At 64.8% G+C, this 22,338-nt stretch overlaps 2 protein-coding genes across 2 annotated transcripts in view; one reads left to right on the top strand and one right to left on the bottom strand.

Annotated features, from left to right (window-relative positions):
* Positions 1–2,512, bottom strand: part of LOC123464931 — a 27,084-nt gene extending 24,572 nt beyond the window's left edge. Inside the window, exon 1 of the mRNA XM_045162762.1 lies at positions 2,386–2,512. Within this exon, the coding sequence (XP_045018697.1) occupies positions 2,386–2,512 (127 nt within the window). The remainder of the gene's footprint in view (positions 1–2,385) is intronic.
* Positions 2,513–3,742: 1,230 nt separating this feature from the next.
* Positions 3,743–21,941, top strand: TSNARE1 (t-SNARE domain containing 1; the record flags this gene model as incomplete). The annotated part of the gene is given in 4 exon segments (XM_045162738.1): positions 3,743–3,901; positions 14,290–14,362; positions 15,612–16,046; positions 20,840–21,941. Coding segments are annotated over 4 exon segments (1,248 nt in total), but the record flags the coding sequence as incomplete, so codon positions are not given.
* Positions 21,942–22,338: the final 397 nt, after the last annotated feature.

The following is a 22,338-nucleotide window of genomic DNA, read 5'->3' as shown; positions in this document are numbered from 1 at the left end:
GACTCTGGCACCAGGCTGCCACCCCCAGCAGATCCTTCCCCTCAGCTTGCCCGGCTCAGACCGCCTTCTGGGATCACAGATCTGGATATGAACAGTACGGCAGTGAAGTGTCTGGAAGCTGCCCTCGGAGGCTGTCGTCCTCTTGCACAGGTGAAAACGCACTTACTGTGAAGAAAAGGTGGTAAAGTTGACTTTGTTAGAGTCTGGACACCCCTGAGAGTGAAGAGGCGGCCCATAGAACGAGCAGAGGCACTTGCACAATGCACATCTGAGAAGGATTTACGTCCACAATGTGTACAGATCTCTTAAAAATTGTAAGGGCAAATGGCTGCTTACCTAACATAAAAGGGCGAACGCCATGGGGGGCACATTGCAAAGGGGACGTTGGAATGGCTGATGAGCACTTGGATATGCTCAGCGTGTGTCGTTGGAATCACGCAGAGTGAACCCACGGTGCTTCATCTCTGCACATCTTGCACCCACCAACACAGCTGAAAAGAACAGGTGAAAACCTGGGAGAAGGCCGCGTGCCCGGGAAGCTGTGGAGCAGCTGAAGAGCTCACGCACTGGACGGGAGTGTGCGTGGCGCCCCTACTCTGGTCGCTGGACGTGTCTGTGGAGTGAAAGGTCTTCCTGCCTCAGCCTTGCAGCTCCTCCCAGGTGTGTACCCAGTGGAAAGTCACGTCAAAGAACGCTGAGCACAGCGCGACACACAGTAGCTGATGCTTGGGGGAGAGCCAGCCCAGAGCATTTGTGCTGAGTCCGTGCGTGAAAGACTGGCAGCAGAGGGGATTGTGGCCAGCAAGTCCTGGTGACCTCTCAGACATGTGCTGAGTGCAGAGGACAGAGGTCCAAACGGGCTGGAGCAACAGGCAGAGTCGGAAGCCAGACAGCCCTTGCTTGGGGCGGTGTCCTGAGTAGGGGCCTGGAATGTCTATATCTTGACCTGGAAGTCTTTCCTTGGCTAAAGTTCACAGACCTGTCCACGTATGATTTGTGCCTTCAACTGCTCGTGCCCTGTTTCAGTAGAATGTTTCCTAAAGGGGAAGAGAACGGCCAACATGCTTCTGAGAAGTTATGAAAGGTGATTTCCAGAAATTTTCGCAAGCTGTAGTGGATTAGCTGACACTGCAGATTCAGCCTGGGGATGCTGTTGTGCTGATGCTCCAGACTTTGGGGCGGCCATCTGCAGGCTGGTGGTCCTGGCAGGAGTAGGGGTGCCCGCCTGTTCTCCAAGCCGAGTGCCGGTGTGGCTGGGAGCAGGTCGACCTTGGCTGTGTTGGCTGCCACCTCAACTGGCTTCTGGCTCAGCCTCCAACCCGGGTCAGGCCCAGCCGGTGGGCAGCCCCTGGGGGCTCCTGGGCCGGCTGCTGTCCCCAGGCAGGGCGGAGCCCGTCCCGCGCCAGGAAGGCTCTCCAGCGTGCACTGCCAGCGCCAGTGCAGCGTGCGGTCCCCGGAGCCCCGTGTTCCCGGGCTACAGCAGCAGAGACCACCTCACCTGCACATCTGCGGGGGGCTCTTTAGTCGTGTTTCCCCTTCAGAGCTGTACCCCGGCGGTGGCTCCGTTACTTAACACAGGGCCGGGGAAGGATTGAGCGTCTCGCCAGTCCTTTGTTCCGGGCCTTGCAGAGCTCCCAGAGATGTCCGTCAGCTGACCACAGCCTTTGCTGTTTGGAGGAATGGATGACCAGTCTCGGGGCTGCTGCACAGAAGCTGTGTTTTCCAAGAGTGAGACCAGCTCTCGTCCTGACCCCTGCCCTCCTGCCCGGGTCATGGATACTCCCATGCAGACCCCTGGGTCAGAGTTTGTGAGACAGTGGCCTGTTTCCCAGAGCTCCTGAGAGCCCTGGGTCCTGCCTGGCCACTCACTGGCCTCCTCGAACCCTCACTGGGCTCCATCTTTTCTCACGGGAAACTGCTTGGCCCCCCTCCCACCCAGCAGTCACATTGGATTGTTGGATCATGGGCGTGAAACGGACATGTCAGAGCAGGACCCAAGCCCTTGGCCTTGGAGCGAAGAGAAAGCCGCCTTTGTTGGCTGCCTGGTGAGCTGGAAAACCATCCCCCGGCTGTGTCCTGCGCTGCAGCCCCAGCGCCCTGCCAGCAAACCCTAATCCTGGCTTCAGAGCTCAAGACCCAGACCAAGGCTTTGTAAGAAGACAGGGTGCTTTCTAATCATTCAGGAGGGGTCTGGGCAGGGCCAGCTGCCTCTCCTTCCCTGGTCCCTTGTCCTGAGCCGCTCGGGGAGGGCGGGCCATACCTGTGGGGGCCAGGGCGCGCACCCTCGCCTGCAGGGAGGCTGGCCCCCTCTCCTTGTGCTTTCCGGGGGCTTCCATGGAACCAGACTCCAGGCGGCCAGACGTGGAACCTTGTGCACTTGCTCACGTCGTGCGTCTGAGTCACTGTCGCTGGCCCGCCCACGCTCCTGGTTGTGCTCCCAGCCCATACTGGCCAGGTTCTGCTCATGGCAGGGCTGCTGAGGGTGTGTCCATGCCTCAGTCGCCGGGGTCATGGCCTGGGCTCTTCCCACGGGAGGTGCTCCAGGTCAGTGGAATCAGTGGAGTTCAGGGCCAGGTGCCCTGTTCTGGAGCAGCCTCTGCTGCAGGGAGGGGTGTATTGTCGGGGTCCCTTGCAGGCACAGGGCCCCCAGGGCCCCATGACTCACTCGCATGGGGACTTCCGGCACCCCATGGCCCGTGACTGGGGCTTTCACACATGCTTCCTGGTCGGGGCCTCGCCCTCATCCCCATCCACCCTGTCCATGGCTTTGGACACAGCCCCATCACATGGACACGAAGGCTGAGGTGGGAGAAGTTAAGAATGAGCCAGGTCACACAGCTCATCAGCAGAGCTGAGCTCTCCCAGTCCCCTCGCCTTGGGGGCCTGGGGCGTGCCGTCCGCGAGGGGCCCCAGGTGCCATTCCTCCTGCTGGGAGTGCGGGTGTGCCCGGCAGGGGTGGGGTGGACACAGGCCGCGGACCACAGGTGTGGGCCGCTGTTCCCGTCTGGTGGAGGAGAAGGCCGAGGCTGAGTACATGTGACGGGCCTGGGCCTCCGGCGGGGCCGGTTCCGGGCCTGACCTGATGCACCCCACAGCCCAGGCGGGGCTGGGGCCGCAGAGAGGAGGAAGTGCGGGCATGCGGCCTGGCCCCGGCCAGCCCCCACCAGCTGCTGCCCGCTTGGCACCGCTCGCTTCCTCCGCCCACAGCGGGAAGGGAGGTGATAATTGCCACCTTGGACGAGAAGTGCTTGTCAACAGAGTTTTTAGGTCTTTTATTTTATATTCATCCATCCACGTGTTTATTTATGTAAAGGCCTCCCTGGCTCTGGGGATGAGGTGAACACGTGGTCTGGAGGGAGCGCACTGGCTCTGGGGGAGGATGGCTGCATGTGGATGCGCCCCTGTGACCGTGGGGCGCACGCCCACCCTCCTGGGGCCTGCTGCAGCCAGGCCTGGGACAGCCTGAGCTGAGCGCTCAGGCTGCGGGCAAGGGCCCGGTGTCTGCCCCCCATCACGGTGGCCCCAGCACCCGCGGCCCTGTGGGGCAGCCCCAGCTGACAGGCTGGGGCCCGGTGTCTGCCCCCCATCACGGCGGCCCCAGCACCCGCAGCCCTGTGGGGCAGCCCCGACTGACGGGCTGGGATCCAGCCCCCGCAGAGCCTGGCTGGGGGCTCCCGGGTGCCTGGTGTGGGCCTGGCCCGGCGGCAGTAGGCTGTGCAGTAATTGGTCTGTGTCTCGGCAGAGCCCCCAGGCCGCCTTTGCTGAGCTGGCTGACGACGAGAAGATCTTCAACGGGGGTGATGGTGTGTGGCCGGGCCACGAGCAGGCGCTGCTTCCCGAGATCACCGAGGAGGACCTGGAGGCCATCCGGCTGCGCGAGGAGGCCATCCTACAGATTGAGGTGCGGCTGCGTGCACAGGCAAGCACGCACGCGCGTGTGCACACGGGATGCCCCTGAGTCCTGGCCATGGCCAGTGGGGGTTAGGCTGGCCCACGCCCAGCACACCGAGGCCTGCTCCCGTCTGAGTCCAGGGCGCGGGACCTCTGCTCGCTGGGCCTCGCCCGAGCTCGGCCACGCGGGCCACCCGTGGAGGGCACAGAGTCCGGGGAGCGCATGTCTTGTCCCCGCCCGCCTGTGTTTACCAGCGGGGGCAGCCGTCTGACCTGGAGCCCGGAGCCCGTGCCTGGGGGGCACAGCCAGTCCCCAGGGCTGCCTCCATCACTGCACACGGAGGTTTCCAGAGGGTATTTTGTTCTGATGAGGCCCTTCGACGCCCAGAACAGTTCCCTAAGGATAGCGTTTGGTCGAGCAAACTGCCGGAACTGAACTGGCGATTTGGTGGGGCTGCGAGCAGGTGGCGGTGGTGCTGGGGGTCCAACCTTGGGGCGGGGGCAGGGCCGCTGGTTGCTTCCGCTAGTTGGTGTGTGTGTAATGCATGCCGCCAGACGTTCCCCTCGCCAGGTATGGTCTCTGACAGCTGCCAGAGGTGTGCAGGCCCCTGGGTGGGTGTGCGAGGGTATGAGTGGATGTGCAGGAGCAGGTGTGCAGGTGAGTGTGCAAGCTAGTGGGTGTGAGTGTGCACCGGGGCCTGTCTCCCGTTGTGGGAAGTGTGTTTATTAGGACGTGGCTCTCGGGGTGCTCGGTTCTCTTGGTGGTGGCCCTGAGCCCCTGAGCGTGTGTTCCCTTCTCCCTCAGGGCCTCGGTTTTACCTGCAGGAGGAGGTGCTGGGGGCCTGCCTGCCCCCCAGACCCCAGGAGCTGTGTTTCTGGAACAGAGTTTCCCTGAAGCAGCTTCTTTTAGAAAAACAGGAACTTGGGCTAAAAAACTGAGTCACTGGCTGAGGACCCGTCACTGTGTCTGCAGTGGGCAGGTCTGCACTCCTGAGGGTGGTGGACGCCCCCCTTACTGCTGCCCCCTGGCCCACTCTGCCCAGCAGAGCCCCCCCTCCCCACACCACACTCCACTGCTAGAGAGGAAGGCAGCGTACGGCCATCTCGGAAGGCAGGCCTCTCCTGCCGAGCTGCTCCAGGAAGGACTGGACACACAGACGTCTTTTCCTGCTGTTGGCACACGAGACCTGCTTTCCCCGAGAGCTCAGAACAGTCAGGGGCCCCTGTGCCACAGCTCCGGGGGCTGGCAGGCCTGTGGCGAGAGGGACCCGCTGCTGCTTCAGCTCGAGAACTGAAGCCCTCTTAGGAGGACCCTCCGCCACACTGGGGTCAGGCCGCCTTGGTGGGATGAGGGGCTCCAGGGTTGACGTGGCCTCGTCCGGGCGTGCAGGATGCAGAGGTGCAGGCTCCACCACAGGGCCCAGCTTGGGGACACAGGTGGGGTGGGGTGACCCCCTGGAAATGGGAGCTCCTGAGCAGGGGCAGGCTCTACTCTGAGATCCAAGGCCCAGCAGGTCGTGGGGTTGGTTTGCTCAGGGGGTTGCCTGTGCCTTGACGGCCTCTCATGGCTGACATGCTGCAGGAGGGGACCCCAGGGTGGGGTTAGGGAGGCCCAGGCGCTGCCAGCCCGTCCTCGTCTGAGCGGTGAGTACGGTGGGTTCACGGGGGCCGTGGACAGGACCTGAGGCCAGCCTTGCCGTTCCGCTGTGTCCTCACCTGTGTGTGGGTGACGCGTCAGCTGGAGGGTGATGGCCTGGGGTTGCGGTCAGCATCCCTCGTCCCTCCTCCCCTCCCTACCCCCGCCCCGTCATCTTTGGAAATGGGAAAAACAGATTGTCGTTGGCCATCACACAGCCCCCCCGAGGTTTGCAGCTGTCCTGATACCAGCACGCAGGTCTGGGAGGAGGCTAGGCAGCCCGGCGCCTACCTGTGGCAGCAGAAGCCCGTCCCGGAGTGGGTGGCGGCCCCCGCCCCTCCAGGGGCGCCTGAGCCCCACTGCCCAGGCTTCTCGAGGTTGTCCGTCTGGGTCTGCAGGGCCAGGCTGCCGTGAGCAGAGCCCTGGGGAGGGGCTGTGGGAGCAGTGTCGGGCCGACACGTGGGACATTTCTCTCCCTGGCCACTGCAGTGTTTCCATGTGGCCACTGCTTCCTGCACCCCCACTCTGCCCCCACGTTCCCAGGGGGCACTGCACATGTGTGGTTTATGCACGCACAGCATCGCTGGATGGAGGGAGACCTGTGGTCCCAGAGCCCCTCGGAGGCCCTGGGCTGCCCTCAGGGACCTACCTATTGGCTGGGCGGAGGGGTGTGGACAGATGGGAAAACCGAGGCCCGAAAAGTGGGATTACAGTCGCAGCCAGAGGCTCGCCGCCTCGCGTCCCTTCGTGTTCCTCTCTGTTTTCTGCCTCCTGGCCCACAATGGGTGTTTTCATGGCGGGTTCCAGGCCGGGAACAGCCTGGCGCTGATGGGGGCAGACTGATGGGTCCACTCCCTGTCCCTCCTCCCCCAGGTCACCCTCTGGACAAAATGAGGCTTCGGGTGCCTTGTCCTGACTTTAGGTCCAAGTCTCTGCTAGCCGGCTGGCCTAGCAAGCTAGGCTGCTTGCCTCGGTCGTTGCTTCTGTGAAACGGGTGGGTCAGGGCACCTGGGCTTGGGGCCAGGGGTCAGGTGGTGAGTGGGCAGGAGGCTGAGGGCTGCTGGGGCCACTGTTGATTCTGGGCCCTTGCCTGTCTCAGTGGCCCCTGGACCTGCCCAGTTAGGTTTCAGACAAGGGTGTCTTGCTATTTGGGGGCGTGGGCACCTTGAAGACCTCCACCCAACCTCCCGGGGCAGCCCATCCTCTGGCAGCACCAAGTGTCCTCCGAGGCCCCCTAGGGGCTCTCTGTCTGTGGGCGGATGAGATGCCCCCGCCGCCCTCTCCCCTCTTGCCCCGCAGGCCCCCCAACCCCCGTGCTGGGCTCCTGTGCCAGGCTGAGGGGAGCTCGGAGCCCGCAGGAGCCAGGCCTGCGGGCGGGCCGCTGTGAGGGATGGGTGCGCACAGGGCCCTCTGGGGCGCCTCTGGGGCTCCTCCTCCCGCCCTGACTCAGCTGCTCTCTGGCCTCCCAATCGAGGGCCCCTCTCTGACGTTGGTCCCAGGTGAGTCAGCACATGGATCCCAAAACTCCCAGGGCCCCGAGGGTGGGGGTATAGGTGTCACTGGGGGACACTCAGGTCACGGGCTGGGGGTGCTTGGCAGACAAAGTGGGGCATCCCGGTCCACCGTGGCGACTCCTGCAGCTCAGGCCGAGATGGGGGCTGGGAGACAGGGTGGGCCGCTCCCGAGCGGCAGGGGTGTGCCTGCCAGTCCCCTTTCCCGGGAGACCACCCTCCCAGAGGGCGGGGACGGCCTCCAGAATGGCCTTCTCCCGGGGACAAGGACGTCTCTGGCCAGCAGCTTGTCCAGTGTCCCCACCGCGGCAGCCGGCTCGCTTAGTGGGCCTTCGGCACATTTGCTGTTGGCCAGATGCTAACGGGTGACCCCCGCTCCTTCCCCGCAAGGCTGCCCCCCACTCTGCAGGCCCCACAGGGCACCGTGCTCCTGCCGCCCTCTGGCTGGCTCTCGGGCACATCCTCCCGGGTCCTCTGGGGGGCGGCCATCTCCAGCCCTGGAGCGGTGTGGCCCTGCCTCGCAGACCTGGGCTCCTCGCTGCCCCCTCAGTAGGCTCCCTTGTCCGCCCCCCTCAGTGGGGCCAAGGTCACTGGGCCAGGACCTGGCCAGTGCGTCCCTCCGCCCCCACCCCGAGCCTGGACCCTGCTGACACTTCAGCACCTCGTTCCCTTTTATTTTCAGGTTTTGGCTCAGGTGTTCCGTATCTAAGGTTTCATTTCCTTGCGTTGTTTAGCATGCTGTGTAATTAATTATCTTGTTAACCATTCCTTTTCCTGCAGGAGACTGTAAGCCCCATGGAGGCAGGGGTGTTGGCTATCTTAGTCTGGCTGTGTTCCTGCACCTGCAGGATGCCTGGCACTGCCTGGACTCTCAGGGCCTTTCTCTGGGACAGACAGAGGGAGGGGTTGGGGGGATGGATGGATGGGGATGTGGATGGATGGATGGATGGTTGGATGGATGGATGGATGGTGGGGGGTGGATGGATGGTGGGGGTGTGGATGGTGGGGGTGTGGATGGATGGTGGGGGTGGATGATTATTGGGGGATGGATGATGGATGGATGGATGGTAGGAGGTGGATGATGGGGGTGGATGGTGGTTGGTGGATGTGGATGGATGGATGGTGGGGATGGGTGGATGGTAGGGGTGGATGATGGATGGGGATGGATGGATGGATGGATGGTGGGGGTTGGATGGATGGTGGGGGGTGGATGGATGGTGGGGGAGGGTGGATGGTAGGGGTGGATAGTGGTTGGCAGATGTGGATGGATGGATGGTGGGGGTGTGGTGGGGGTGTGGATGGTGGGGGATGGATGGATGGATGGTGGGAGAGGATGGGGGAGGGGTGGGTGGATGGTTGAGGGTGGGTGGGTGGCAACTGAATGAGAAGCTTTATGTGTTGGGACTCCACTGAAGATTTGTGTTTTAATAAGAGGGCTCTGCTGCCTGTACGTATGTACATCTGCAGCCCACACAGAAGCCTGGGAGTGCAAGCACCCTGTGCTTCAGATTTACTGAAGCCTAGGTGGAGGCTGGGAGCAGGCGCGTCACTTGGCTGAGCCCGGCAGCTTGTGTGAGGCGGAGCCAGGACTGTGGCCAGCGCCCGGCTTGAGAACGGGGCCGTCCTGACGGCGGTGCTCTGCCGTCTCTTCCCGGCGGAGGGTGTGGCAGGGCCCCGAGGCCTCCTGTGTGAAGCCCAGAGCCCAGGAGCCCACCCATGAGGCCCAGCTCTGCCTCCCACGTGGTCACTCAGCTCTGGTCGAGGCAGGTTCTTGCTCTCTGGAGGACAGGGCAGGGCCGGGTCTCCCCAGGGGTAGGAGGAGGTTGAATGAGACGGGACTGTGCCCCCAGCCACTGCCAGCGTGTAGCGGACTTGCCAAGGCACTGGTCTGGCCACCTGGGGTGGACCAGAGTTGCGTGTGGGCTCCATGTAGGGTCTGCCGCGGCCTGCCCTGCCTGGGCCCCCTCTGCCCAGCCCAGCGCACCTGCGCTCGCCTGTGCGGCCCTGCGCTCCCACCCCCCCACCCCGGGCAGCTGGGCCACCTGACCCAGGTGTGCAGCTGCTCACCAGCTGCTCTGTTGCCATGGCTACCTGGCAGGCCGAGGGAGCAGGAGGGGTGAGGGGGGGGCCTGGCCGCTCTCCCTGTAGCTGGTGTGGTAAAGCCGAAGCCCAGGGGGAGGATGATCTGGCCAGAATCTAGCTATAAATATGGGAATCAATCAATAAACAAAGTTTGGCTGTTCCATTAGCTGGAACAGTTGTCTCTGTAGGTGGATGGTTGCCAAGATCCTAATTATGAGGAGAGATTGTGTGGTAGAGAAAAATGCAGCGGTATTTTCTTTCCTTTCGTGGTTAAAAGTGGAGGGAACACACACGCACACACAGACACGCGCGCCGAGGTTTTATTATGTCCTGTGCAAGGCTGTTATTCCTCAGTGCCAGTAAAAGAGGAGAGAAGATTCCGTGAGAGCTTTTAATGAGTTCTAGTTTTAGAAGCAATCAGGATAATAATTGCATGATTTAAACATTTACTAAGTTAAGGTGTTTTTTTCGTCTCTCCCGCTCCCCGGTGCCCACGCCTGGGCACACGGCTCCCGGTCCCTGCCGCCCTCGTGCGCCACAGCTGGGGCTGCCCCTGGGGGCTCCATCCCGGCAGCTCTGGGGGCTTCTGGGCTCCCGGCATGGCCCCCCGTGGCCCGCCTGGCCTTGAGCTCAGACCCCGGGCCTGAGGCCTGGCCTTCTGCCTGGCTGCCCCCAGGGGCTCCATTCTGGCAGCTCTGGGGGCTTCTGAGCTCCCAGAATGGCCCCCTGTGGCCCGCCTGGCCTTGAGATCAGACCCCGGGCCTGAGGCCTGGCCTTCCTCCTGGCTGCCTTCGGGGGCTCCATCCCGGTGGCTCTAGGGGCTTCTGGGCTTCTGGCGTGGCCCCCCGTGGCCCACCTGGCCTTCCACCTGGCTCCGGGTCTGAGGCCTGGCCTTCCACCTGGCTCCTGGTGGGTGCGGGCTCTGGCACGTCCCGCCTCGCCCTCAGCACCCTCCGTCAGGAGCCGCGCCTGCTCAGGTGCCCAGCACAGTGACCACGCGTCCCAGCTGGTTGCCTGTGTCCTGACGCTGCTGCTCAGCGTGCAGGCCACTCCCCTGCGTGCCCACCGTCAGCTCCCCCGACAGGCGTACCCTGGGCTCTGGGAGTGGTCTGGAGGGGGAGCTGCAGGCCAAGGAGGGCCTCCATGGGCAGAGGGCCCGGGGCTGGGGTGGGACTGTGGCCTCGGACTACCGAGGCCAGTTCTGTACTCTTGGGCCATTGTGGTGGGGCTCCTTGCCCCTGACCTCCTGGAGGGCGGGGGCTGTGTGCGCACAGGCTGATCTGCCTGGGAGCTGGGACCCTGAACTCCCATCCCTGAGCAGTGCCCTGGAGCCAGCCTGGTCGACTCTGAGATCACCTAGGAGGCTGCTGCCTGGGGGTCCCTGAGGGGTCTGACCCCAGGCTCGCCTGCCACCCTCTCCCCACAGTCTGGCCTGCTCTGCCTGGAGGGTGCCCCCTGCTGACCCCTCACAGCGGCTCACGGCTGGGGGTCAGGCCTCAGGTGTGCCCACGGGCCAGCCTGCTGCTGGGGCGGTGTCCCCCGAGTCCACCCTTGCTTCCTCGGCCGCCAAGCTGGCGGAGACGGGCTGCAGCCCAGGGTCCTGGGACACCCCCACTCCCCTTATTCTCTCCAAGGTGGCTTCCTTACTTCTTGAGCAAGGGCTGGGGTTGCTCTTTATTCAAAAGGATAATTCCAGTGGTTGGGGGGCTCTTGAGCCAGGAGAACGCTGTGACAGACTTGCGAACCCTGGAGCGCTGGGACTCCCGCTGTCTTCTGCAGGGGTGGGGGGCGGGGAAGCAGAGTGGAAGGGCTCTGGCCTGGGGCATGTCCTGGCGGCCCGGGTTCTGAGAGGAGCCAGCTCAGACTCGGCCAGCAGCCTCCCATCCTGACGGGTCAGGGGGCCGGTCAGCGGTTGGTTCGGCTCACCACGGGAACGCACAGAACGGGTGTTAGGGGTGTGGGCCCCCCTCAACCGGGGGAGTTGGTGGTGGAGGTGAGTGGGGAAGGGGTCTCTGTAGTAGGCGGTTCCCGGGGCACAGAGAGGGGGCCAGGAGCCCAGCCTGAGCGTCTATTCCAGAGGGTAGTTAGTTCATCCCTGGACGACTCAGAGGGTCACAGACCTGAGGGCGAAGCGGGGCCCCAGGACAGCCTGCCGGGGACATGGGCCGCCGTGCTCCTCTGTGTCAGCTGAGAGGTGGGCACAAGTCAGCGTCAGAGTCTCGGGCATCGTCAGAAGAGGGAAAGAAAAGAAAAGATAGCACTAAGTTGTGTCCGACTCCTGCAATCCCATGAACTGTAGCCCGCCAGGTTCCTCTGTCCATGGGATTCTCCGGGCAAGAATACTGGAGTGGGTTGCCATTCCCTTCTCCAAGGAGGGGAGCTGGGAACCAAGAAGGGTGCCAGTGTCAAAGATCACGTCCACGTCCAAGAGGCTGGTGAATGGAAACCTCCCTGGCAGCGGTCTTTTGACGACGACCTTCTGGAGACGGGATGCTGTGCCCTGGCATGCTGTCTGGTGGGCGGGGGGAGGGGAGTGTCACCCACACGAGGCCCCCCGGTGCATCTGGGGCGCTGGGGGCGTCTCGGGTCACGCCGGCGGGCCAGGTCAGTGCTGCTCTGCGGGGCCAGCCAGGAGCAGCCAGCACTCTGGCAGCAGCCACCTGGCTCCAGACCGACCCCGTGCGTGCGCCGCCGGGCATGGCGGGTGTGGAGGGCAGGTGGAGGGGGCCTGGGAGGCTGGGCTGGCACTGGCTCCTGTCCGCCATCCGCAGCCGCAGCCCTGACGGTGTTCGGGGGGCTGCTTTCTACAGAAGCGTGGTGTGGGGAGGGACCGTGGAGGGGGTGGCCCCCATGTGTCTGCAGCAGTTAGAGATTAGCTTTGGCCACTGCATCTCCTGAAGTGGGAGGCCTCTCTCAAAGCCCTGAAGGGAGCTGGACTGGGGGCCTGCTGTCCCACCCCGGCAGTCCCGGGTTCTCGGGGTCAGTGCTGCTCGGACAGGGAGCACCTGCCCCCGTAGCCGTGTGTCCCCGTCAGAGCCGGGCCATGGCTATGTGCCTCTGCTCCAGCTTCCGCGCCTGCACACCTGGGCAGGCAGCCTGCGGTCCTGGGCCCCCAGAGGCCCCAGGCTTGTGGCTCCTGCTTGCCACCCCTCCCACCCTCTCCTTCCCCGGGACACTGTCCCTGTGCCCGAGGGAAGGGGTCCACCACACGCGTGCTGAGTTCACCAGCGGCTGGGGCACAAGGCCTCCCAGGAGTGAGCCTGCCGTCCCTGGTGCTGTTTAGGGGTCCGGACTGCCGGGGCTGCCCCGCTCCTGGTGAGCAGGGATGTCCCAGGAGAGCCCCTTAACCTCTGGTGCCGGCTTCCCTGCCTGCCCGGCGGTGACCTCATGCAGCCTGGGGAGACTGAGCACCCTAAAAGGCCCCTTGGAGCCCCCGAGTCCAAGACTTGGGACCCCCCCCAGGCTTCTACCCATGGTGTGGGCTCAGTGGCTGAGGTCGAGGCTCGCCGTCTGGACACCTTGGGGCAGGGACCTGGAAGAGTGGGGAGGTGGGCTTATCTCCCTGAGGTCTGGCTGAGGCCGTGGCCGTCACGGGTGGCCTCAGGGTCTGGACCTTCGGGTTGCACCTGAGTTCGGCCTTCCCACCGGCAGCCTTATCCAGGGAGGGCTGTGGGGATGCAGATCCCAGAAGTGGGCCCAGGCCAGAGGCTGCCCGAGGCCCCGCACTCGTCACCACCTTCCCGGCCGAGGCCCGGTTCCCGCAGAGCCACCGCCCCTGCTGTGTGTAAGCCCAGAAATTGAATTGTGGTTGATAGTACTTGTCGGTTTAAGATCATGCTAATTGCTTCATTTCCCAGAACACTCCTAAAAAGAAAATGAATCTCCCTGCGATATTTAGCAGTGGGGTAAATGACCCTGGTGGGAATGAATCCAGGGTCCTGATGGGCTGCAGGGTGGTGGATGGGGGGCAGGGGCGTGGTGCCTGCATCTCAGAGGTGTGGAGGGGCCTCCCCTCCTGGCTCTACCCTGGCCACGCGCCCGGCACCGATGGAGGAGGCTTGGATTTGCTGGGTGGTAGGTGTGGGAACTCGACTCCTAGGTGGGCCGCTTGGGTGGTAGGTGTGGGAACTCGACTCCTAGGTGGGCTGCTTTGCCCAGGGTCACCTGGCTGGCCAGTGGAGGAGCCATCTCCTGCAGGGAAGGGGCTCAAGTCAGCGGGCATTGGTGCCAATCCCTGCCCTCCCCCTTTCTGAGAGGCCCTTCTTGAACCCCTGTGACCTCAGTGTGCCTGGCACAGCCCCAGGTGTGTGCTCTGTAAGTGGCATGCCTGCATCCTTCATTCACATCACTTCTGCTTTGTTGGGCGAGTAGAGTTAAGATAGAGGAGGGTGGCAAGGAGAACGCAAGCGGCCAGCACGATGAGCAGGGTTGGGATGTACCCCAGAGTCTCCGGGTCCAAGTTCTGCTTCTTACTCCACTCACTAGCTTCAAGAAGTTCCTCAGTCTTCAGACAGCAGAGGGGCTTCCGTCCATCCACTGTCTACTATTCTTCTGTCCATCCAGCCATCTACCCATCAGTTTCGTTTCCATCCGCCATCCATCTGTCCATCCACTATTCATCTCTCCGTTCATCCACCCATCCAGTTTAGCATCCATCCATCCACTATCCGTCCACCCACCACCCAGCATCCACCTGCCCACCATCCACTATTCATCCATCCACCATCTACCACCCACATGTGCCGGCCATGCTGGGTGCCAGGTGTACAGAGAGGGGCAGGACGGCCCCTCAGTCGAGGAGCCACAGGAGGGGACGAGGAGTGAGGTGTCTACAGGACTGAGGGGCCTGCGGGAGGTGCACTGAGCCCTCTACTCTGGACATTCTCCTCTCCTCTGGTCAGGCCTGTGGGTCAGTGCTGGGGACGCTGTCCTGCAGAAGACTGCACCCTCCAGGGGCCAGCGCGGGGTCCTCTGCACCCAGGGAGGGCGCTCACAGCCCCGGGATGCTCAGTGTGGGCTTTGACCTTCGCGTTGGGGGACAGTGCTTCAGATCCCAGCAATGTTTTTGAGTTGAGGGGTCGCCCTTGGCTCATTTCTGGTTCTTGGCTGTGCCCTTGACCTCTGAACTGTGGCCCCAGGGACCTAACGGCTGTCCTCTTCTTTCCACAGAGCGACCTGTTAGATGTGAACCAGATCATCAAGGACTTGGCCTCCATGGTTTCAGAGCAAGGAGAGGCCATTGGTGGGTACCCACAGCATCTGCCAAGCCAACTGCCCCGCCCGCCCCAGGCCGTCCTCGGGGATGCCCTGTGTCTGGCTTCGACCCGAGTCCTTCCAGCAACTGCCCCAGGGAGGGGTGGGCATGGTCTGGTGGGGTTGCCTGGCACACAGTGGGGCCTGGGCAAGTTCCGGCGGTCCAAGCCTCTACTGGCCGCTCTCCATGCCCTCCCCACCACCCTGGGTCGGCCCAGCCCCTCAGGAAGGCCAGCCCGGGGACGCCCCCTGAGGGGCGGGCCCCTCTTCCTGCTCGTGGGAGCGTCCGGGCCGCCTGCCCCTCACCCTGCGCCTTCCTCCCAGGAGCGTGTGCGGTGGGGACTGGCTGTGCGGGGAGAGCTGTCCTGCCCCTGCGGTGGCTCCGTTCCCTCCACGCGAGGGCCCCCGCCCCACCAGCCCACCTGTCTAGCTGTGTGGCCGCAAGGCTTTCCTGCTCCTCCCCCTGTACCCGGGTGCCTGGGGCGGTGCTGGGCCACAGCCCGCGGCCCTCAGGAGCGAGGTGGCTTCCAGTGCCCAGAGCCACTTGGTTAACAGGCAGCTTGTGGCCGGGGCCCAGGCCTCCCCACGCCCCTCTCCACCCTGATCTCGGGCTGAGTCGTCACCTCAATGGAGCCTGGAGGCCGGGGCGTGCTGAGGCGCAGGCGTGTATTGCTCCCCAGGAGGCAGCCCAGCCCCCCACCCCTGGTGTGTGCTGCATCCCCAGGAGCAGAGCGATGAGGGGGTTGGGCCATGCTGCCTGCCAGCCCCTCACGGGTCCGCAAGCCTGGGCGCCCATGGGACCCCCGCTCCTGCTGTGGGCAGCTCTGGGCATCACCTGTCCCGGCTCACAGCACCTCTCCTGGGACCCTCCCTGTCTCCACGTGCTTGATAACCTCTGTGGGTGACTGTCTCAGGGTGGGTGTGCAGAATGCTTTGTATGCTCCAGATGGACGCCCAGGTGTTTCCCGGATGGTCACCAGATGGTCACTCGGTCCCAGTGATGGGCCAATGAGGAGGGCCTCTCTGCTCTCGCCGGGCGGGGGGCTGGCAAGGACTGACCTCCTCCAGTGCTGTGCCTGCTGGAGGGGTGGGCCCCAGTGCCCAGAATAGCCACAGCCTGGGACCCCACTGCGTGCCTGAGTGGGTGTCCCCGGGACGGCAGGTGTCAGTGAGGCCCACGTCCCCCAGCAGGGGCAGTGGGGCCAGCCTGCTGCCCTCAGCCTCTGGTGCCTTTCCAGGGTCCAGCAGCAGCAAGGCCTTGTGCGGGCGCAGCTCCAGCCCCGAGCCGGCCGTGGCAGCCCTGCTGCCCGGGCCAGGCCCCCACTCACGCACCAAAACGCGGAAGCCCAACTTCAGCCCCCAGGAGACGGAGGTGCTGGTGCAGAGGGTGACGCGCCACTACCCGCTGCTGTTCGGGGCGCTGCGGGGCCCGCCCGCCCGCAAACACCGGGTGTGGAGCAAGATCCTGCAGGCGGTGAACGCGCTGGGCTACTGCCGCCGGGACCTGGGCGATGTGAAGCACAAGTGGCGCGACCTGCGCGGGGTGGTGCGCCGGAAGCTGGCCGAGTGCCCCCGCACCCCCGCCGTCCTCACGCCCGTCGAGCGCATGGTGGCTGAGACCTTCGCGGCCCCTGGCGCCCCCGGGGAGGGCCGTGCCGCCAAGCCCCTGCCAAGTAAGTGGCTCCCCACAGCCCGCCCAGAGCCTCCAGCAAGGCCCGCTCTGCGTCCAGATGGGGAGGCCGAGGCTCCAGGCCAGGGAGGGGCACCCCTTGCTCACGTCACTCAGCCGCAGGCCAGGCCAGGCAGCGTCAGGGGCCCTCAGCCTCCCAGGGCACGCTGACCCCAGAGCCCCAGGCCCACCGCCGGCCACCTTTGCGGCCGCTCCTGAGCCCAGCTGGGTCTTGGCCGCCGCCTCCAGCTCCTCCTCCTCCTGTTCCTCGTCCTCCTCTCAAGACACCTCTGCAAGCCCGTCACAGCGCCCTTCGCCTCAGTAGCATTGGCTCCACTCACAGCTCGAAGTGGGGCCCCGCGGACCCTCGCCTCCCGCTTCCTGGGGAGCTACTAGAAGGACTTTAGGGAGAAGCTGGAAGCAGGACCACCTGCGTCCTGAGGGCCGCCGAGCGGACAGCAGGAGGGCCTGCAGGCACAGCAGGGCCGTCGACGCCCCAGCAGAGGCCCCAGCAGACCTTTTCAGGGGGTCTGCACCAAACAGGTGGGGGCAGGTCAGAGATGCACACGCACCCAGGACACAGCCGTGCCCTGAACTGGACCGTCACAGGCCTGGACGACGGGGCAGGGCCTGCCTGTCAGTCGTGGGGAGGCCGCCTGTTCTACCGGCAGAGCCAGGCCCGGCTTTGGGATGCTGCAGGTGGGCACACTCTAAGGTGCAGTGGAGCTGGCGGGAGGGCCCTGGGTGCTCAGACCCGTCCTGCCGGCCCCCTGCCTGGGAGCGGGGCAGGAGCTCGGTGGCCCCAGTGCGTGACTCTTGGTTCTGCAAGTTCCGCCATGAGGCCCAGCTCAGCCCAGACATCCCACCCGCCCTGGTGGGCCGGCACCCCGTCCCCCATCCGCCGTGACCCTCAGGCTCTCGCCCACTGGGGCAGCCCTCAGTGCCCGGGCTGCACCTGTGTTTATGGGCGCTGTCTCTGCTTCAGGCCCTGGGTGGTCGAGGGAGATGTGTTCACTTCTGTTCAGTCTCAGTTTTGTCCGACTCTTTGCGACCCCGTGGACTACAGCACGCCAGGCCTCCCTGTCCATCAGCAATTCCTGGAGTTTACTCAAACTAATGTCCATTGAGTCAGTGATGACATCCAACCATCTCATCCTCTGTCGTCCCTTTCTCCTCCCACCTTCAATCTTTCCCAGCATCAGGGGAGATGTGTGCATGTAGCCATTTCTACCTCTGAGTTTTCACCAAAATGCGTGAATTCAGAGGCTCGTCCTCTCTTCCTAAGAGTTGGCTTGATGCGTGTTTGCATCTGACAGGTCAGCCCACAGAGCACCAGCTGGTGTCTCCTGAGGGCTGTGCCCACAGCTGTGGTCACTGCCCGCTTGTCTGGGCAGCACCGGGTCCTTCTTGGGGGGAGAGGACACAGCATAGAGAATTGCCCTGGTGCTTCCGGGGGTTCCAGCCCTGTTCCTACCGGGTTGAGAGCCCTGGTCCTGACTCACCCCTGTCCTGTGCCCGCCAGCCTGGCCACGCGTCGTTGCAGGGTAGGGTGGACTCGCGGGTGTTTTACGTGATACCGCCTTTTCACCTCCGGTGCCGCGGAGGGGTGTCTTCTGGTGTCCCAGGGTGGCTCAGCTGTGTTGCTGGGGTGACGTCTTGGGAGCTTTGCTGACACGCCCAGCAGGCCCCTGCTTGAAGCCCCTGGTCCCCATTCGGAGCTGCACGGTCGTCAGAACCAGCTGCGTGGTGCGGGGACGCCGGCGGCCGGCACGTGCTAGTGTTCTGGGGGGCAGTGGTGTTCCCAGACCCTGATGGCCATCTTCATGGTGGCTCTCTGTGTGCAGAGCTGTTCCCGGCTTGGACTCACCCATTCTGAGGGGCTGCCAGGCCCCAAGGACAGACAGTGCCAGGCTCTCTGTCCTGACACTCAGGCGGGCCAGGGCCCACGCCGGGCGGGTGGGCGGTGCCCATCCCCGCAGCCTCTGACCTCTGGAGGCCGGACTCCCCGTTTGTGCCTCCCCCGCCCCCGCTCTGGGTGACCAGAGGGTCTCCTCTCTGTAATTGCTTGTGTTGTCTTGATTTGCAGATAGTATTGAAGCCGGTCTTGAGGCTGCGTCCTCGCACACAGAGGCGGCCAGTGAGCTCCTCGCTGGAGCCAGCCGGCACCAAGTAAGTCAGTGTGAGGGCATGGCCCTCCGCCCCTGCCCGCACCGGAGGGGCAGGCCCGCAGGGTCTTCTCTGTACCCAAGCCGACTGCTATGGGGGAGGGGAGAGGTAGGGGTGTGGGCTGCGTGCCCAGGGCGGTCAGGCTTGCTTGCCCCGTCTGCACCCCCACCGAGGCTGTGTCCCAGGCCTCTGTCCCCGGCTCAGCAAGCGAGAGGGCAGGGGTGAGGGGTGAGCGGCTCCCAGGGGCGGGTCTCGCTGCCGTGGGCATCGGCAGGGCTGCGGCTCCCCAGCCCAGTGGGCAGCACCTGGCTGCCCCGACAGGAGGCCCGGTGGCTTCGGCTGTCCTGGACTGGGGTGCTGTGGAGAGGGCTCCCTGTCTGCCCTGGGCCAGGCGCGGGGCTGGAGCTGGCGGGGCCTCGCCGCTTGGGATGTGTTGGCTGGCTCCGGGGCAGTAAGGACCAATGTCTGACCTTCGTTTGCTTGAGGTGGGGCATCAGGCAGCTCTGGGGACACAGCCGCGACACAGCCGTGAGCCCCTGGCCGGGCCTGGGTCCAGCAGGAAGTGGGCGCCGTGAGTGTCCTCCGCCTGCTGCCTGCCCCCAGGCCCCCTGCTCCGTGCCGGGCCCTCGCTCAGAGACGGAGCCCTCAGAGCCTGTGTCCCCCAGAGCTTGCGTCCTAGGGGTGGGGTGGCTGGATGGTGCAGTCCAGTGACATGGGGCCCTGTGCCTGCTGAGGCAGGGAGGGCTTCCCGGGGCGTGCCGAGCAGGAGCCGGGGCAGAGGCCGAGGAAGGGGCTGCCCAGGCAGGCTCAGGGTGCCGCGGCCAGGGGGTGGACCTGTGCGGGCCGTGCCACTGGAGCCAGGGAGGGGCCGGGGAGGTGGTAGACGCTGTCCGTGCTCCCCGGGGGCTTTGGGACGTCGGCACTGTGCTGGGAGAGGGACTCGGGGTGCCTCTGGGGAGGAGGGGCGCAGGGTGGGGCCGGCCATAGGGGAGAGCGGCCCCTCCCAGCAGAGCCTCCGTCCCCAGGCCTCTCCTGGTGGGGAGCCTGGAGGCCATCGGACTCTGCAAGGGCGCATAGTGGGGGCGCCCGCTGGGCCCACTGCTGGCCGCCGCTTTTTTGCATCGGGGCCCCCTGACTCCTTGGCCAGGGCAAGGGTTGGGCGCACGTGACAGCTGGTGTGGCCGCCGGGGGTGGCCTGCGTCTGCAGGGTGGGGTGGGGCAGGGCTGCGGCGTCTGGTGGCGGCTCGGCGCCCTCTGCCCACACAGCCTGCCTCCCAGAGAGAGGGCACCGCCAGAACTGACAAGCACGGCGGGCTCTCCGGGCCTGGTCCCCCCAGGCCTCCAGAGAGAGGGCACCGCCGGAACTGACAAGCACGGCGGGCTTGTCGGAAGCCCGGCCTGGCCTCTGCCGCGGGAATGCGGAGCTGGACGTTGCCCGCCGAGGGCCTCACTCCCGAAGCCTCATCTGAGGAGAGAAGCAACGAGTCGGCAGGGCAGCTGGCTCCCCCTCGTACCCCCAGGGGCCACCGGGTCAGAAGGATCAGCACGAGCCTGGACTGTGGAAGGAGGAGGAGGACGAGGAAGCGGTGGCGGGCGGCCACCCGTGCCTGGGATGCAGCAGGCTTGGAACCTGGCCTGCCTGTTGCCAGAGGCGCGTGGGCCCGGTGCTCTGGGGTGATGCTACCCTCCCAAGGTGGGACCCTGCCCCATAGGTGAGGCGAGGGGGGCTCCGCCCAGGAGGTGCAGCCCACGGTGGCCACCACGCAGGAAGCCCTCCGGCTCCCGCCCACTGCCTGAGCGTGCTGGGAAGTGTCGGCAGGACAGGCATCTCGGCCTCTGGCCTTCCACGTGCACACAGGGCTTTGAGACCCAGAGGAGAGAAGGGCGTCCCACATCACACGGCTCCCAAGAGGCGGAGCTGGTTTTGGAGTCCAGCGTGTAGGGGTCCAGGTCTCAGCTTCTCCTGGAGAAGTGCTGCTGTTATGTCCACTCTGCTTATCTTCCTGGTCGTCCACGTGGCGGATGGCTGGCTGCACAGACGGATGAATGGAGGGTTGGAGAGATGGACAGGTGGACTGAAGGGCTGGAAGGGGATTAGCACAAGCATGTGGCTGGACAGACAGAGACGTGGGTGAATGATGGCTGGGTGTGTGGGCTGGCTTATGGGTAGATGGCTGAGAGATGAAGTGGATGGACGGGAAGATGCACACGGATGGATGGGTGGACGGAAGAAAGGAGGTGGGCTGATGGAGGGACAGGTGGATGCTCGACCAGCAAACGGGCAGACAGATGAAGGGATGGATGTGTGGTTGGATACGTGTAGGTAGACAGATGGACAGACAGGACAGTGGGTAGATGATGGCCAGCTTGAGTGAGCAGACAGACAGATGGCAACCTAGCGGTGGCACCTTGGCCTTGGAGCCGCCAGGTTGGAGTTTTTTCTCAGCATCCCTGGAGGACATCCTTTGCCCTCTGAGTCTCAGCGTCCTGTGAGGGCGCTGCTGCTGACCACGGGCCCTGAGAGAGGCTGAGATCGCTGTGTGTGCAGAGGGCCTCGTGCACTGAGGGCCCTCCCTGCACTGCCCCAGTCCTGGCTGGCGAAGGCTCATGTTTCCTGTCTCCCCCTGCTAGCTGACAAGGAGGACGAGGCCCCCGGCTGCCTGTGGCTCCCCCTGCGGACGCTGGATGGGCCAAGCCCGCCCGAAGCCGACCCCCTGGACCCCCGAGGAGCCTTCCCTGTGGCCGCCTCCTCACCCTCCCCGCCTGCCTCCCCGGGCTCAGCGCCCCCAGCAGCTGCACTTCCTGGGCCCCCCCGGCTCTCACCGCCCACCTTGGCAGGATCCCAGCCCTCTGGGAAGGCTGCAGGGGCCGAGGCCTTGGAGCTGGAGCGGCGGCTTCTGGACGCACAGCGGCGGCAGGGCGCCCTGCTCAGCGCCTGGTCCCAGCAGCAGAGCACGCTGATGGCCCAGCAGAACCTCCTGCTGGAGCGGCTGACCGAGCAGAGCCAGCGGCTGGCCGATGGCGTCGAGGCGCTCACCCAGACCCTGGGGAGGCTGGTGGAGGCCCTCCCGGCCCGGGGCGCCTCGCCCACCAGCCCAGGCGGCTCCCCGGGGGGCGGGACCGGTTGCAGGCAGGCCAGAGCCTCCCAGGGCAGCCGCACCGGTCCAGAGGCCTTCTCAGGGATGATCCTGAAAGTGGAGGAGGAAACCTAGGGTCCGAGCCCCATGGGCCCTCGGCGGAGCCGGAGAGGACACGGGACATCGCCAGCATGCCCCTTCTGTCCTGCCATTGCCTGTGGGCCCAGCGACCCCAGGGAGCACAGGAACGAGGTCTGCTCAGGGACAATGTGGGGGATGGCAGAGCCCCACCCTCCCATCCGGCACGTGCACGCAGGCACAGCGCCTCCAGACCACCACCTGGCGCGTAGACCCTGGAAGTGTGCCTCAGCCGGGCACCCAGAAGACGCCCAGTGTGTGCCCCGGAGTGACTCCTGGGAGCCCCGCTGCTCTGCAGGTGTACAGACTGGGGTGGGGGCTGGGCCCCTGCATCTTCTTGGTTTTGCCCCAAGGGACCCACGCCTGAGGGCCTGCGGTCATTGTTTATGTCTATGATGTGAGATATATGTGTGCACACATGTTCCTTGGTACTGGTTGGGGTGGGGTGCCATTTTATACCTACTGACTTTTTTTGGAAAAATATTTTTCTTACATAAATATAAAATAACAAAACGAAAGCAGACAGTGATGAGGGTGATGCTGACAGAAAATGAGATGCAACCGGTCTGTCCTGGTGGTGGTCTGTCCCCTGTGCTTCCCCGCAGGCAGCCCTCAGCCCTCCCTGCGCTTGCGATCCGCCTCGCCTGTGACCCTAGGACGGGGCGGCCCTTCGGGGCAGCCCCAGGAGGCAGGCTCATGGCCGGCCACGCGCTTCGGTGGCCGTCGGGGCGCTTATGGCCCTGAGGCCGGGCTCCACTCTGGCTTTCCTTTTGCCTCCTTCTCCAGACTTGTGATAACAGCCTTTTCTGGAAGTAGGATGCTGAGATCTTGGCAGGAACCGGACAGTGAGCTGACCCCCAGGCTCCCGGGGCAGGCCAGCTCGGAAGGAGCTGAGCACAGGGTGGAACCTACACG

Source organism: Bubalus bubalis, chromosome 15 (assembly GCF_019923935.1).
Source record: "Bubalus bubalis isolate 160015118507 breed Murrah chromosome 15, NDDB_SH_1, whole genome shotgun sequence".
Classification (NCBI taxonomy): Eukaryota; Metazoa; Chordata; class Mammalia; order Artiodactyla; family Bovidae; genus Bubalus; species Bubalus bubalis.
Note: the sequence above shows the minus strand (reverse complement) of the source record. Positions and strands in the feature narration are given on the sequence as shown.